The sequence below is a fragment of the Rhinolophus ferrumequinum genome, chromosome 4, assembly GCF_004115265.2.
Source record: "Rhinolophus ferrumequinum isolate MPI-CBG mRhiFer1 chromosome 4, mRhiFer1_v1.p, whole genome shotgun sequence".
NCBI classification, from domain to species: Eukaryota; Metazoa; Chordata; class Mammalia; order Chiroptera; family Rhinolophidae; genus Rhinolophus; species Rhinolophus ferrumequinum.
Genome location: NC_046287.1, coordinates 97,397,982 through 97,413,060, shown reverse-complemented (window position 1 = coordinate 97,413,060; position 15,079 = coordinate 97,397,982). Strand labels below are relative to the sequence as shown.

Here is a 15,079-nt window from a genome sequence, read left to right as displayed (position 1 = left end):
ATGAGAATCTTACCAGGAATGGTTTAAATTCTGAACAATTGACTTTTAGAATACTGCTTGTCAAAATTTTGAGACGCCTGTTATCTGTATCTTAGTCAGGGTTAGAAAGAGTCCTAAGGCGCATGTGATCCCTATGCATGGAGAAAAGATAGAGTTAATTGAAAAATAGTGGCATTTCATCTGTATGTGTTTTCGAGGACACATTCCCTCACATCCCCATCAGATATCCCTGTGCTGGTCCCTGAGCATGCTGGCTGCACGTCTTCTCCATGTGGTCGCCACCTTTGAGCTGGCAGGATGGCTGGAGGAGGAGACAGTGCTTCCATCTGTTAGTCACACAGCTGTGACCTGTGCATGTCTCTTCTGGACCTTCACAGGCCGTGTGGGATGCGTTACTTTGGCCTTTGTCCAGATGCATGTATAATAAGCTGAAATTCCTTGAATTTCCAACTGAGCATTTCACTTCTTTTTGACCTAGAAATTTTGTTCTAGAATTTCATTTTTCTATTAATGTTTTTTTATATTAACCTTATAACTATAAATTTTATGCCGTACAAAGAAAGGTGTCATGCTGTGAGCATAATTATTTCAATGAGCATATTCTGTTTATGATGCATTTGCTTATAACAACCCTGCGAAATACTTTTTAAAAGAGGAGTTTTATTAAAATATAGCTAATATACAATATTATATTAGTTTCAGCGGTACACCATAGTTATTCAACATCTTCATACCTAAAGAAGTGGTCACCATACAGCCATCTGACACCGTGCCACGCTATCACAATATTACTGACTATATTCTCTATGCCGTATGTTACATACATCCCCAGGATTTATTTGTCTTGTATCTGGAAGTGTGAACCTCTTACGCCCTTTCACCTTTTCCCTCCCGTTTAAATTTTTCAAAAAACAGTTGACATTCAATATTATTTGATATTAGTTTCAGGTGTACAGCATAGTGATTGGACCTTTATATAGTTTAAGAAGTGATTCCCCTGACTCGTCTAGTACCCACCTGGCACTATACATAGTTATTACCATGTTATTGACTATATTCCCTATACTATTTTGTAACTGCCAATTTGTACTTTTTAATCCCTTCACCTTTTTTACCCTGCCCTGAACCCCTCCCATCTATCACCCGACAAATCTAGTACTCATCTGACACCATACATAATTATTACAATATCACTGACTCTGTTCCTTATGCCATACCCTACATCCTTAGGACTACTTTGTAACAACCAATTTCTACTTATTATTATTATTATTTTTTAACTTTTAATTTATTTTAAGTGTGTTTTTCCAGGACCCAACAGCTCCAAGTCAAGTAGTTGTTTCAATCTAGTTGTGGAGGGTGCAACTCACAGTGGCCCATGCGGGGATCGAACCGGCAACCTTGTTATTAAGAGCACTGCACTCTAACCAACTGAGCTAACCGGCCGCCCCACCAATTTGTACTTCTTAATCCCTTCCCATTTTTAATCCACACCCCCAACCCTCTTCCCATCTGGCAACCATCAAAATGTTCTCTGTATCTATGAGCTTGTTTGTTTTGTTCTTTAGATTTCACACATAAACAAAATTGCATCTCTTTTTCTGTCTGACATACTCCACTCAGCACAGTACCCTCCAGGTCCATCCATGTCGCCCACTGCGAAATACTCTCAAAGAAATATTAGGATCCCACTGAGAAATCTGAGGTTAAGGATAGGATGTGACTGGCCCAGGTTCCCAGAGCTAGAAAAGGTAAAGCAAGAACCCAGGCCCAGGAATTCTGGGCCTCACCGTGCCCGTTCTCCTTCACGTTCTCCAAGCTAACCTGCCTTAAGCTGTAAGTCCTTGAGGCTTGTCCTTTCTGAGAGGGACACTCCCTGGTCTTGTCTGGTCATCACTGGGTTCGTGGCAACTGCTCTCTCAGAGGCAAATCTGTTTCCTTCCTTCACTGCCTGGGACGCGCTTTCCATAGGCCGTTGCCTCACAGAAGGTAAACCCTGGCTCATCTTGCACACGTTCCACTTTCCTTTTTTTAGGTTCAAGATATTTAAGTCCTTGTTATTCTTTAGTCGTCCCCCCGCACCACCACCCACCTAAACTTGGTTTTGAATTTTTCACAAAAGACAGAAAACAGTATTCGTTTCATTTCAGGCCCCGTCGAGTGTCTGACATATTTAAAACATTATCATGTGCTGTGTGGAAGGAGCCTAGCCAGTGGGATGTGGTGCCTGAGTCGGATGCATGCTCCTGTCACGTTCTGTTAGGCTTCCAGAAGCTTCTGGCTCACTTCAGGAGAATGAAGTTGAGGAAAGAATGATGTGGCCAAAAGGATGGCCAGGTCTCCCCCGACAGGGCACCGCGCTGGAGGTTTGGGTGAGGTTGATGGCCTGTGAGGGGCAGGTTGATGGTGACGGACGTGACTGGGGACAAAGTCAGAACTGACAATGGGAGGAAAGGAAAGTGCTCCTGGGGGTGCACTGGAGGGGCTCAGAGGCTAAGGGACAAAGGTATTTAGTGTGGTTTGTCCTCTGACACTCACCGCCTCCTGTAGTCGGTGGCGGATTAGTAGAGAGGAGGTCGTGACAGTCGCCTCCAGTGGCTGTAGCCATAGAAGCAGTATGATTATCGCAGTGAGACCTTTATGCACAGCACCGGGAACTGCCAGGTCCCCTAGACACATAAACCAAGTGCTGATGGAGCAGGTCGTGGGAGCCCGTGAAAGCTCCTGGCCACAGATCTTTGTACGTAGAAAGAAAGGTAAAACTCCAAAGAAGCCGCTGAGGAGCCCTCTCGAGTTGCCAGTGAGCCCCGTTTTGAAGGACAAATGCCGAGAAATGGACACTTAAAGCGGAAGCCTGAGGAACGAGTGGCGTTTACTCCACTGTAAGTTTTCCTCACCAGGATTCCGCTCCTGTGCCCCTTTCGGGTTTCCTCCTAGTTGGGGCCAGCTCGCCCCAACTCTGAGCCATGGGAGAGTGTGAGAACGTGGCTTCCTAATGAGCGGCAGGAAGTTTGCTTTATGTCCCATGTCCCCCGAGGATGCGCTCGTCATAATAGCCTGGTCCTCTAACAAAGTGGCCACAGATCAGCTCCTGCCAGCCGAGCTGGGCGGAGGGGTGATTTAGAGGACCTCTGCTCGGGAACAATAGCCCGGTCACCACTGGCTTTGTTCATTGGTGGCGTCATCCCACACTGCTTTACTGTCCGTCTCCTAAAGGGGGGTGGCCGTGCCAAGAGGCGCGCCAGGCTCAGAGGGAAACACTATCCAAATGTCAGCTCAATGAGAAGACAGTTTAAATTAGACAGTATGAGGCATTTCAGCAACTGCTTTAATGTGAACCTTGGGTTTGAGGGGATGGGATATCCGAAAGAACAGAGCAGGGAAAAGGTGTTTTCTGGACGCCTGTCCTTGGTGACAGCAGGATGGGCTGCTATGACACCCCCTCAATTAACACCTAATCGGCTCCTGATGGAAACTGAGCGGAAAGTTGATCTTGTTTCCTCAGAATGCATTGTTATAAATTGGGGTTCTATGCGTAGAAACACATTTTATGCAAAAAAAAAGAAAAACAAAACTTGAGCAGTAAAAGAAATGCAGGGAAAATAGAATACAGATGTGTACTTTTATGGACAGTTATTCAGTATGTTTAACCAAACACTGGATACGCATTTATCCTTTGTGGGGATTTTCTGTGCAGCCTGCACCAAGTACCTTAGCCCCCAATGCCGCATTTCTCCAAATTCTGCTAAAGCTGCCTCCAGCAAGCAGAAACATTGTTTTAGCTCCAGTGACCTTCAAAGTGCCTTCAAGATTAGGACCATTCATCTGGAAAATTTTCTTTGCTCTGAATGTAAGGGTTGGGGAGGCACAGATTCTGTGGTGACATCAATTTTGGCGTGTGGCGCAGGCATTAATTAGGTAGTCCTGACTGTGAACTTTGTGGTTATTGCTGCAGTCTCATTTACCATGAGAAAGATGGGGTGGGGGGAACAAAGGGGATGGGGGAGGGGTAACAACAGGGGTGGGGGGATGAGGGGATGGGGGGGTGTGACAGGATGGAGGGGTGCAGTGGGAGAGCTGTACGAAATCAAGACAAGCTGTCCTCAGACCTTTCATTGACGCAGAATCTCCTGGAGTGTTCCAAGGCTCTATGTACCCCCAGGGCTGGCAGGAGTGGAGGAGAGGGAGGAGCAGAGGCTGGGGTGTTGTCAAGCACGGGGGCAATGGCAGGGAAGTTCAGTGAAGGCGGTCATGTCAGCTACCACACAGACCCAGACCTACCCTCGCATGCCTTGCTCGACCTGCCTGACCCCCAGCTTCAGAGACCAAAAAAAGATTTTCCTCTCCTTGGTCTAAGGCCCGCCTTCTCGCATCCTCACTTCTCTACCCACACTGTCCCGCAGAACTGACAAAGCAAACATCTATCCCAGTTGGGAAACCCTGTCTTCGCCTGGGAACTGGTGTAGCCTAGTAACCCAGATAAGACAAGCCGACAGGGTCACACACTTGTGTGAAATTGACACCTTTGCCAAAGATACAATGATTCAATCTTGTCCACAGTTACATTTTTATGTATACTTTCAATTTGTAAACACTTAAATGATTGCTTATTTAAATGCAGCCAGAGCTACTGGCTCTCTTGCAGCATTCTGCCCCATCTTTCAACAGAAGAGACCCTACGGATGCCAGATTCGTGTGTGACTGCAGTGTGCACATCGGGGTGGAAAGGAGAGGGAGAGTGTCTTGGATGAAGGCCTTGGGAGTGGGGAAAGGAGCGTCATCCTTGGAACTAGAACCCATAGTTGAATCTTAGGTTCATTTTCCTATGGAAATGTTATAAATTATGGTTAAATTCAATGGTAGCTTTATTATCAGTTAAATATAGTTTGATGGACAGAGTCAGTAGGGAAAAGGAGAGCCCATAAGTAACCTTTTAGAAGACAACCCGTTCATAAAATGTGGGGTGCTAGAATTTCCAGCTTCTAGTCTGTCTGCATTTCAGTAAGGTTCGGGGAAAGATATTGGGATGAATGATGGTAGGAAAGGACCTAACAGGAAGCAAAAGGGGAAAATAAAATGAGCAAGTTCAGCAAATGAGAAAGACGTATAATCATGGTGCTTTGTTTTTATTAATCCCCAAACTGTAATTTACTCAAAATGAAATTCTGTATAATTGCAATAAAGTAAGGCATTTACCGTTGTCAAATATTTTGACTATTAACACTTATCTGAGTGTCTTTTAGCTACACATCTGTAAGGTTTTTTCACAGCCATCTTGACTTTATAGAAGTTTAGTGATTCAAGTACTCAGATTACACTATGTGTCTATCTCTGAGTTAGGTTAGTATGACACTATTTGACACAAAATGAAGAAACTTATTCTCAGCCCAAGTATGAATTTCCTGGATACAGTGATTTATAAAGAACTTTACTAGCTTAATTTATATACCAATTAAAGTTATAATAAAGTTAAAATAGTTCCTTTGAACTAAAAGTAGGGAAAATATTAAGGTATGGCTTGCATTAAGTATTTCCGAGACACATTTTAGGGAAGAAATATTTTATATTTTAAAGGGAACATATAATTTTATAGAAGAAAATCACTTTCCTAATAATCGCAGTTACTTTAGGACCCTCTGAACATTTTTTAATTCAAATATTGCTGATTAATTCTGAGATGAATGGATCGAAGCATATCTTTACATTTGAACATTAATATTTAACCATATTTTAAGTGTGTTATGAAACATTTATAAAATTCTTTTTTTTTTTTTTTGGAGACCAGATAAACAAACTGTTTATTCTGTGGAGCCATCAGTGTGGACATATAAAATTCTTAATTGTCTTATTAACTCAGGTATATAATTTGTGAAGTGTGAGCACTCTAATTACTAAATTTTGGTTCCTAAATTGATTACCTATTAAAATAAAATATCTGTATTGATAGTTAAAAAATGAGTGTAACTATTAACATGTCAATATTTACTTTCCTATGGTATTAAATTTTCTTTTTCACTGAATATATAAAAAAAATTTACAAAATTAGATACAACTATTATAACAATAGAACATAAACATTCATTCAGTTGAGCTTTTTACCACAGTAAACTAACTGCTGACAATATTACCATTTAAAAAAAATTGTTTATCAGTACCATCAAACAATAAATAAAACACTTTTATAATTGAAAATGATAAATTTCAAAAGTTTCAAAGAAACCACTCTGAAACTAATTCATGGCACTTTCATGGCTTTCAGAGCTTTTTCTGTATTTTATATTTCTTCTTCCTGAAAGCATCATTTTATGGCCGTGGCTGGGGAGGCTGCTAAGCCTCTTACTACAATGCATAGTCCAGCCCTCGCAACTAAGGTTTATCTGGCCCCAAATGTTAGGTTGACGCATGTAAGGTAAATCAAAGAAGTGGTGTTATCCTCATTCATTCAGTCAGTGACAGACTGAATGCTGAGAATAGAGTTAAACAAGACCCGATTTCTGCCTTGAAAGAACTTTTCAACCTTTTCAGAGTTTAGTGGAGAAAGCAGACAGAAAAATCAGTTACAGAGTAGTGTGGTAAGCGCTAAACCAGCCATGCACATGTGCTGTGAGCCTACAGACAGGGGCAGCTGAATCGGATAGGAAGCAAAGAGTTCTCCTCTGGGGAAAAGTTGATTTGAATTAATGAACGTTTGGTAGACAGAGCACATATTTATCAGTCAGAAAAAGAGAAGCATCTTTAGGGATTTAGAACAAAGAGAATTAATAGAGGGACTATTTGTACACAGTTGGGGAATAAAAGAGAAGACAGTAAAGAACTCAGATACACAACAGCAGGAAGATGCTATCGCCCCTAGACCTGGGAAGAGGTGGTGCTACTTGAGCCAGACACTGTGTCACCTGGCAGGAGGTAAGACCTACGAGGGTGGAGCCTCAGCAACTGCTGGAAAGGCCTGCTGCAGAAGCCCACACAGAGAGAAATACCCTGGCATCTCCCACTGGTGCTTCCCACTGGCCAACCTGGCCAGAGCTGTTTGTCACAGGAGCCTGGGGGCTTGTGGCTTCCTACACTACAGAGAGACAGAAATGGCTCAAGAAAGACTGACAGCAAGCAGGGAAATACCCCCAAGCACAGCAGTATGAGAAAGGCTCACTGTTAATATTCTGCATGGCTGGAGTGAAAGGTATTGTGTGCTAGGCTGAGGTGATCCGACATGTCCACATCTCCAAAGGCTGCCAATGAACGACACTAGACGACGTGACATGACGCCATTTGTAGTTTGGGAAGCACGCTGGCTGGGTTGGAGGTGAATCAGACCCGAAGACCTGAGACTTGTCAGGAGGCTAATGCAGTCATCGCGATGAAGGTACTGAAGGTTGGACATAAGGCCTTGGCAGCCCATACTGAGCAGGAATTGTTGAGATACATAGAATCTGACTTGGTGACTGACGACTGAGGGAGGGGAAGGAAGTCTAGGATGACCCCCAGTTTTGGCCAGTAGGTGGCGCTGCTGGGGCGCAGCTGGGTCCCTCTGATTCCCAGCCTGCTGTGTTTTCAACCATAGAAGCTTGATCACGGTTATGTCGCTCAGACCCACTGGGCCCCAATGTCCTAATCTTTACAGTCAGGGGTTAGATGTTCCCTAGTGCAATAATCTGTAGTGCTATGACCCAAGGTATACTTTCACGCCATTAGCATTGCAGATTTCAATGTTTCGTTTTGTTCTCAGTGTTGCATTTTCTACAATTTACACGAACATATTACAAAAACCTTCTTGTTTGTACATTTAACTTGGTATATATTTCTGAATTTCAAATTCAAGTACAAGTTCTTATTTAAACCTTACTGCTCTGGTTGTTTTCAGAGAATTCTCATGACTAAAATGTTCTATTCAGAAGTTCAAACATCCCAGATTCCAGCTTGTAGACAATAGATTTCACAATATTCCCATCTAAAATTCTTTCTCGTACTTCTGTTCATAAATATCTCTGGCAGAGCTCCCACAATTTATAAGACTTGGTACAAAACCGCTGAGTGAATCACAACCCTTGTTAGTTAATAGAGGTCAAAGTGTTAGTTCTAAATAATGCAACTTGGAATGTTACTCAAAAATTCCAGGAAAAGCTTTTTTCCGTGATTTTCAATCTAATTCCAAGCAGCACACAACAATCATGTTGTTCAGCTACATGAACAAACTAGGAAGTCAATGGTCTTTTAAAAACTACGTTGCCCCAATTAGAAACTGATTTGCTGCATGTATTTTACTGGATCTGTCGCCGAAAAGTTAAGTTTTACATAAATACTTAAGATTTTCTAGTATTGTAAAAATGGAAACATTTCCGCATTGGAAAAATAATAGTGTTATGTAATAATGAATTGTTGTTACCTTGGTACAGATATTGACAAGGCAGGAAACTGATACAATTTCACATCAGGAAAAAAATCTAAGTGTGCAAAGCTCACAGTTCTTACTGGCAAAGGGTTCATTTCACAGCCTTGTTCTAAAGGCAGCCATATAAACTTGTCTTTATGATATGTTTTGGTAGAGCAATTGGTGAGATGTCTGTAATCCACAGAGTAAGGGATCTGATTCATTTTAGGGGGATCAGGAAGGAATTCCCAAAGAAGCTGACACCTGAAGACGGTTTCAAAGTGTTAGACGAAGGGTATGCAGGATTTCCTAAACCTGTTTTCACCTTACTTTCTATTAGTACATAACATCGAGCCATCTTTCCAACCACAGTGTTCTACTTGCTGTAGGATGGCCAGTCATCCCAGTTTGCCAAGGACTTGCCCTGTTTCAGCCATGAGTATCCCACATCCTGGAAAACATCTCACCCCTAGCCCAACTGGGACAGCTGGTCACCCTAATATACCGGTTCCCAACCCTACCTATATTCCTGACTTTACCTCTGCTCATGCCAGTTTCCCAGCGAGAACGGGCCATCATCTTGTACTGACTTGCATTCTTCACGGGGCCTGCATAGATCCTTGTGCCGGACAGAGCCTCGTGGATTGATTGGTTGATTGGTCTATACATAAATGTTGGCGTCTCCTATCTTATAGATGGCGCTGAAGCACAGATTCCTGAAATTATTTCAGTCAAGATTCATGTGACAGTGCTGAGTTTAGAACCTGGGTCCGGCCCCAGGTCTTCCATAGCATATTCTCCAAACTCCCCAACATTAAATCAAGCACTTTCCTCTACCCCTTGAACCTTAGGGTGAGCTTAACAGTTTCATGGTGGGTTATAAAAGGCCTCCTAGTGCCCTCTAGTTGTGGTGTCAATAATCTGTCTTTGTCCAACCAGATGACACAGCAGGGTTGGTGTCTGCTCTTCTGTATCCAGTGCAAGTCACAACCAGACAATTATTAGTACATAATATGCAGTCAGTCAGTGTCTGGGACTGGACTGGACTCTGCATAAACTGTCTGCTTTGTTTCAAGATTCTGAACAGCTGAAACCACCACGATCCCCTGTCCCTCCCAGAGTAGGGACAGGTGGACAGGGGTGCTGAATATTGGACTCATTTTGCAACAGGTTAGATGTCACATCCAGCCTCAATGCAAGGATGATTCAAGACTCAGCTTATGTGGCTCATTCAACCGCAACTCACAGCTCATCAGGACCCCCGTTTCTCCATTAGTGCGTTAAACCGCAGGGGCATGTGGTTACCCCATCAAGCTTCTGATTAATGAAAATGGGTGACTGGACATCAGAAAGACTCCAGGGATCGAAGTCTCTATAGTCCCTGGTCTCAGATGGAATTAACCCTTTAACTATGGCTCTCCCCAAGAGTCCCTCACTGGGCATGATGTAGAGGCAAATAAAAATGAACCCACCTCGGAATCGAGAGAGTAGAAGCAGATGAGATCTCTTTGCATGAAGTCAGATTTTCTTCTGTACTTGGGAAGGCTAAGCTAACTTGGGACCTAACCTCAAGATCTTTATACAACTTTCTCCTTTTCCTCTTCTGCTTTTAATATTACCTTTGGAGGTGATGGCGCCATTGGGTGCCATTAGGACTTCTAGGATTTGACTTAAGTCAGGGTTATGTCACGAGATACTGAACTTGGAGTCACATGGCTGGGTGCGTGCTGCAGCTCTGCCTCTGTCTTTGTTCATGAGTTTGAAGCTGTGGAGAAGAGTATAGGCTTTTGAGGCAGCTGCAGGACCCCCAGACAGATTACCTAACCTGCCCAAGCGTCCATGTGATTGTCTATAAAATGAAAGTCATTCTCTTGACCTTGTAGGTTTGTATGAGTACTCAGTGGCATGTTGTTTCTAAGGCACTTAGTACTGGGGCCTAAGGACATGTGGTAAGCACTTAGGAAATGGTAGCCTTTTCTGGTTATTATCATAATCCTTCCTCCCTTCCTTTACTCACTACTCATTCACTGAGAACGGAGACTGTGACATTTAAGATGGCCCTTGAAGGCTGAGGAGGACTTGGCCTGATGGGAAGGGTAAGGAGAGCAGGTTCTAGCCTGGTGGGCAGAGCACGGACACAGGTGTGGTGGGCTTCAGGGCATGTGGGAAGAAGGAGGAAGGTGCAGTATTTGTTTAATTTGAATGTTTGTGTCTGACTTTCTAGTACTTCAGTATTATCTTCATCTCTCTCTCTCCATTTCTTGGCCAGGTAGAATGCTGTTGACAGAGGCCCTCACTAATAAGCCTGACCTCAGCTTGGTCCCTCCCATTCGTGTCCCTGTAGCACTCATTAGAGTTTTGGGATATTTTGTAGACAGTAAGCAGCTGAGAGCATCTTGGTCACCATCACATTTCCTTGCACTAGTTCTTGTATATACTAAGCACTCAGTTTGTCTATTACCTGTTAAATGTAACATAAGTTGACATTTCACTGTGACACATTTTGAAATAGTTTTCTTATTATTTTAAAAATTTCCTATATTTTAAATAAAGGGAAGACACAGGGGTTTTTTTTTTGTTGTTGTTGTTTTTTTTTTTAAACAGCTTTATTGAGGTATAATTCACCCATTTAATGTTACTACATTCAGTGGGTTTGGGTTTATTTCTCTTTTTATTTTTTTAAGATTTTATTGGGAAAGGGGAATAGGACGTTTTTGGGGAACAGTGCGTACTTCCAGGACTTTTTTTTTCCCCCAAGTCAAGTTGTTGTCCTTTCAATCTTAGTTGTGGAGGGCACAGCTCAGCTCCAGGTCCAGTTGCGGTTGCTAGTTGCAGGAGGTGCAGCCCACCATCCCTTGCGGAATTCAAGGAGTCGAACCGGCAACCTTGTGGTTGAGAGGATGGGCTCCAACCAACCGAGCCATCTGGGAGCTCAGCGGCAGCTCAGCTCAAGGTGCCGTGTTCAATCGTAGTTGCAGGGGGCACTGCCCACCATCCCTTGCTGGACTCCAGGAGTTGAACTGGCAACCTTGTGGTTGAGAGCCCCCCTGGCCCATGTGGGAATCAAACCGGCAGCCTTCGGAGTTAGGAGCACGGAGCTCTAACCACCTGAGCCACTAGGCTTACAGTTTTGAATGATGCCTTTTCATTACAGCAAAACTTTTTTTTCAAAACTTTTACTTGTATGCCGATGATGTATTATAGAATTGTACCCTTGAAATCTATATAATTTTATTAACCAATGTTCCCCCCGATAAATTTAATTAAAAAAACCAAACAAGTTTCAATGGATTTCAAGAGTTTACCATCATTGAATGCACAACCCATAATTCTTTTTTATCTTTATATTTTTCTTTCTTTTTATTAGGAATGTCGTTTTGCATTCTTCCGTTTAATTTATTGTGAAATAAATTAGAAAAAAAGTAAAATTTTAACTTAATTTAAAATCATTTTTATTTGATCAGCCCTGTGATGGGGGATGCCTTTTTTCCCCCCATTAGCAATTATTAAAGTAACTAGCCCCTATTTATAGAGGCTCTTCTGTGAGGGAAATGGCTAAATACCTTCTTTGTTTTTCTGCTGCAGGCAGTGGCCACAACAGGGGAGGAGCCTGATGTGCACAGCAGCTGTGAAAACCAGACGCGCAGCGGCGTCAGAGATGCAGGTCTGCACCTGGGGCCGGTGGACACAGGTGTGCACGTAGGGTTGAGCCGCGCTGCCCCGTGGCCACGGGCTCCCAGCTCCGAGAACATGACTACAGCCCAGAACGGCCATGGGCAAGTTGCTGCAGTCCCCTGTTCGGTCTCTGATCCAAAAGACCCCAAAATGGTGACTTACCCGGCATGTCAGAACGGAGGGTGCTGCAGCGATGCGGAAGCCCAGGACGCCAGGCTCGGCCCCGCCAAGCTCGTGCGCCTCTTCTCGGTGAGTAGGAAGAGGACGGGTGCCAACGCCGAGAGGCCCCGCTCGGTGGTCCTGATGGGGCACTCCTCCACCTGGAACGCCCTGGCCTCCTTTCGGAAGATGGGATCTTTTAAAAAATTGAAGTCCTCCGTCCTTCAAGGAATTCAGAACCGAGAGGGCTCCGATGCGGCCAAGGAGGAGGCCTCAGAGCCCGACCCCGGGCCACCCGTTCCGAACGGGGCCGCCATCGGAATCCCAACGGGCGGGCGCGGCTCCTCGGCAGTAGCGGGCGGGTGCCCCCAGCCCGGCCCCGGGCCCGGGCCCGCGTCCGACGGCTCGGACCCGGAGGAAGCGGACGATGCCTTCCAGAGGAGCACGCACCGCTCCCGCAGCCTGCGCCGCGCCTACGGCCTGGGCCGCATCAGCCTCCTGGACTCGGAGAAGCACGGCCGGCCCCTGTCCCCAGTCGTGCAGGAGCCGGCCCTGTGTGCGATCGTCGTGAAAGACTCGGAGAACAACAGCATTGTCTACCGGAGAAGCAAGAGCACCGACAACTTGAATTTCCTGAAGAAGAGCTCCTTCAAGAGGAAGTCGGCCTCCAACCTCGCGGACCTCAAGGTGGCGCCGGACAGGCCCGCGCCCCAGAGGACGCTGAGCAGCTCTTCGGCCGACTCGGAGAAGCTCGGCGGGGCGGAGAGGAGGACGAAACGCTGGAAGAGCCCCATCAGGGCCAAGGATTTCGATCGGGTCCTGAGACTTGTGAGCAGCGCCACGGACGCAGCCTGGAAGCGAGAGCGTCCCAAGAGCGGGTCGCCCTGCTCCTGCGACGCTGCCCCGCGGCCCGGGCCCCGCAGCCGGCTGCACGACGACTACTCGCGCCGGGTGTCCAGCAGCAGCGAGCTGGAGCGCAGGAGGTGCGCGGCGGCCCCGGACTTCAGCCCAGCCGATCCGCAGGGCCCCCACGTGGACGTGGAGACAGCGGTGTTTCCCCTGGAGGCCCAAAGCGTCGGTGCTTGCAAGGCTGGCAGCTCGTGGCCAAGTCCGATTGCCCAGGAAGTGTTGAGCAAAGGCTCCCATGAACCAAAACCTGGCAGCCAGTTTACATTCGAACCCGAGCAGCCTCTTACCCCTCTACGGCCCACCACACCCAAGCCCCCCAGCCCTCAGAGCCCAGGCGCAGGAAATACCAAGTGCCCCAACAATCTCAGTGTGCTGTCCCTGAGCTCAGTGGACAGTGAGGAACGGACAGAAGGTTCTGTGCCCTTCCAGGACTCGGTGCCAGCTACATGTGACAAAGGCAGTGAGGACAGCGGTGCCAGCAGCCACCCTCAGCTGAGCCCCAGGGGGGCATCGGGTCCAGAAGAAAAGAAAGAGGAGGTAAGGGCAGGGACCTCTTGTAGGCTACCTGCTGTGGGAGGGGTGCTTGTGACAGCCGCACCCTACATCCCTTCTGCATGTACACAGGTGTTTTCTTTGGCGGTTACCCTTTTTCCTAACCTGCTGTAGAGGCAGGCTGGCCCTGTGCTGATTGTGTTGCCATCACAATTCTTGTCTAGTTGCTATTTACCAAGTTCAGAGGTCACCTTTTATCTCTTTTGAAATGAATTGCTAATATAGGAAATTCCTTGAGATGGCGCTTAACCATACTATTTATTCAAAAGGTATTTATTGAGCACCAACTGTGTTCTAGCTTGTGGGGCGGTGGGAATTGAAAAAGATCTGTCTTCCACTCCAGCTAATAGGGACTCTCAAAATTCTGATTTTTGAGGCTTTTTTTAATTACCCATAGATGTCTTCTCTTTTTATTTTAAATTGTTTCTGTATCCTTTTCAACCGAATACATATAAATGAGATTCTTTGTATTGAGAGAACACTGCATGTTCTAAGTCTAGTTTTTCCGCCTCCTAGGAATGAATTAGAAACATGCAGTTTAATACCTGTCAACCCTTGAGTGATGATGGTTCAAAGAAATTTTTATGATGGTTATTATACTTATTTTTAGAGTAGAACATAAGCATCTCATGAATTGAATCAACTAATAACTGTCAAGGCCACAAGAGCAATGTTCTTTTCACATCCTGTCAAGCATCCAGACAACTTTACCTTACTGTATAATTTTCACTTCGTAAATGCACTCAGTAATATTACCTTACAGAGCTGAAAGATAAGGAAATGCATCCATGTGTATACATTGCAAATTATTCTTCACACACTTTCCTAGACTATTTTGCAGGTATAAATTGGTACTTGCCATAGAAATTAATTCCCTAGCAACTGTTCCTTCCCACTGATCCCTGAAGAGGACCTCAGTTTTGGCTTAATGCTTCCGAAAACTGAGAAGCCAGGACAGCCTCTGGACGGTCCATTTTTGACCTTTGCTTTACAGAGACTTACAAAGCACAGCCTATTGCTGATCTACAATCAGCCTGACGGATCCCTGGGCAGCCAGAGAAGTGAGTCAGCTTCACTTTTTGTGGCTTTAGGTTTGCATGGAGGCCCCGGGGCCAGTATGTCTTCCACAGGTTTTGTATATGAGCACCATTTGGTCCCTGGCGTTTTTCCAAAGAAGCCTTGTGGAGCAATTGTGAGGACACAGGACTAGTTGCCAGCCTTGGGAAGGAGTTCCATTTCTGTTAGCTCTGCCTTGTATAACTGGCCAAGGTCTGAATTAGTCTGGGCTTCGTTCCTTCCTGGTTGATGAGACGAAGCACAATTCCTTCCACCAAACTGATGTTAGTCCCACTGCTGTTAACGCCCCACCCCCAAAGGATTTGCACAGGTCTACAAGGTTCTTTATGTTAAAAGAGG

At 45.2% G+C, this 15,079-nt stretch overlaps 1 protein-coding gene across 5 annotated transcripts in view; it reads left to right on the top strand.

Moving 5' to 3' along the window:
* The window catches only part of SPATA13 (spermatogenesis associated 13), a 317,429-nt gene that overhangs the window by 231,767 nt on the left and 70,583 nt on the right, over positions 1-15,079 (top strand). For all 5 annotated transcript variants that reach the window (XM_033103857.1, XM_033103856.1, XM_033103853.1 and 2 more), the window contains one exon: positions 11,954-13,648. In XM_033103857.1, coding sequence (XP_032959748.1) covers positions 11,954-13,648 — 1,695 coding nt within the window. The remainder of the gene's footprint in view (positions 1-11,953; positions 13,649-15,079) is intronic.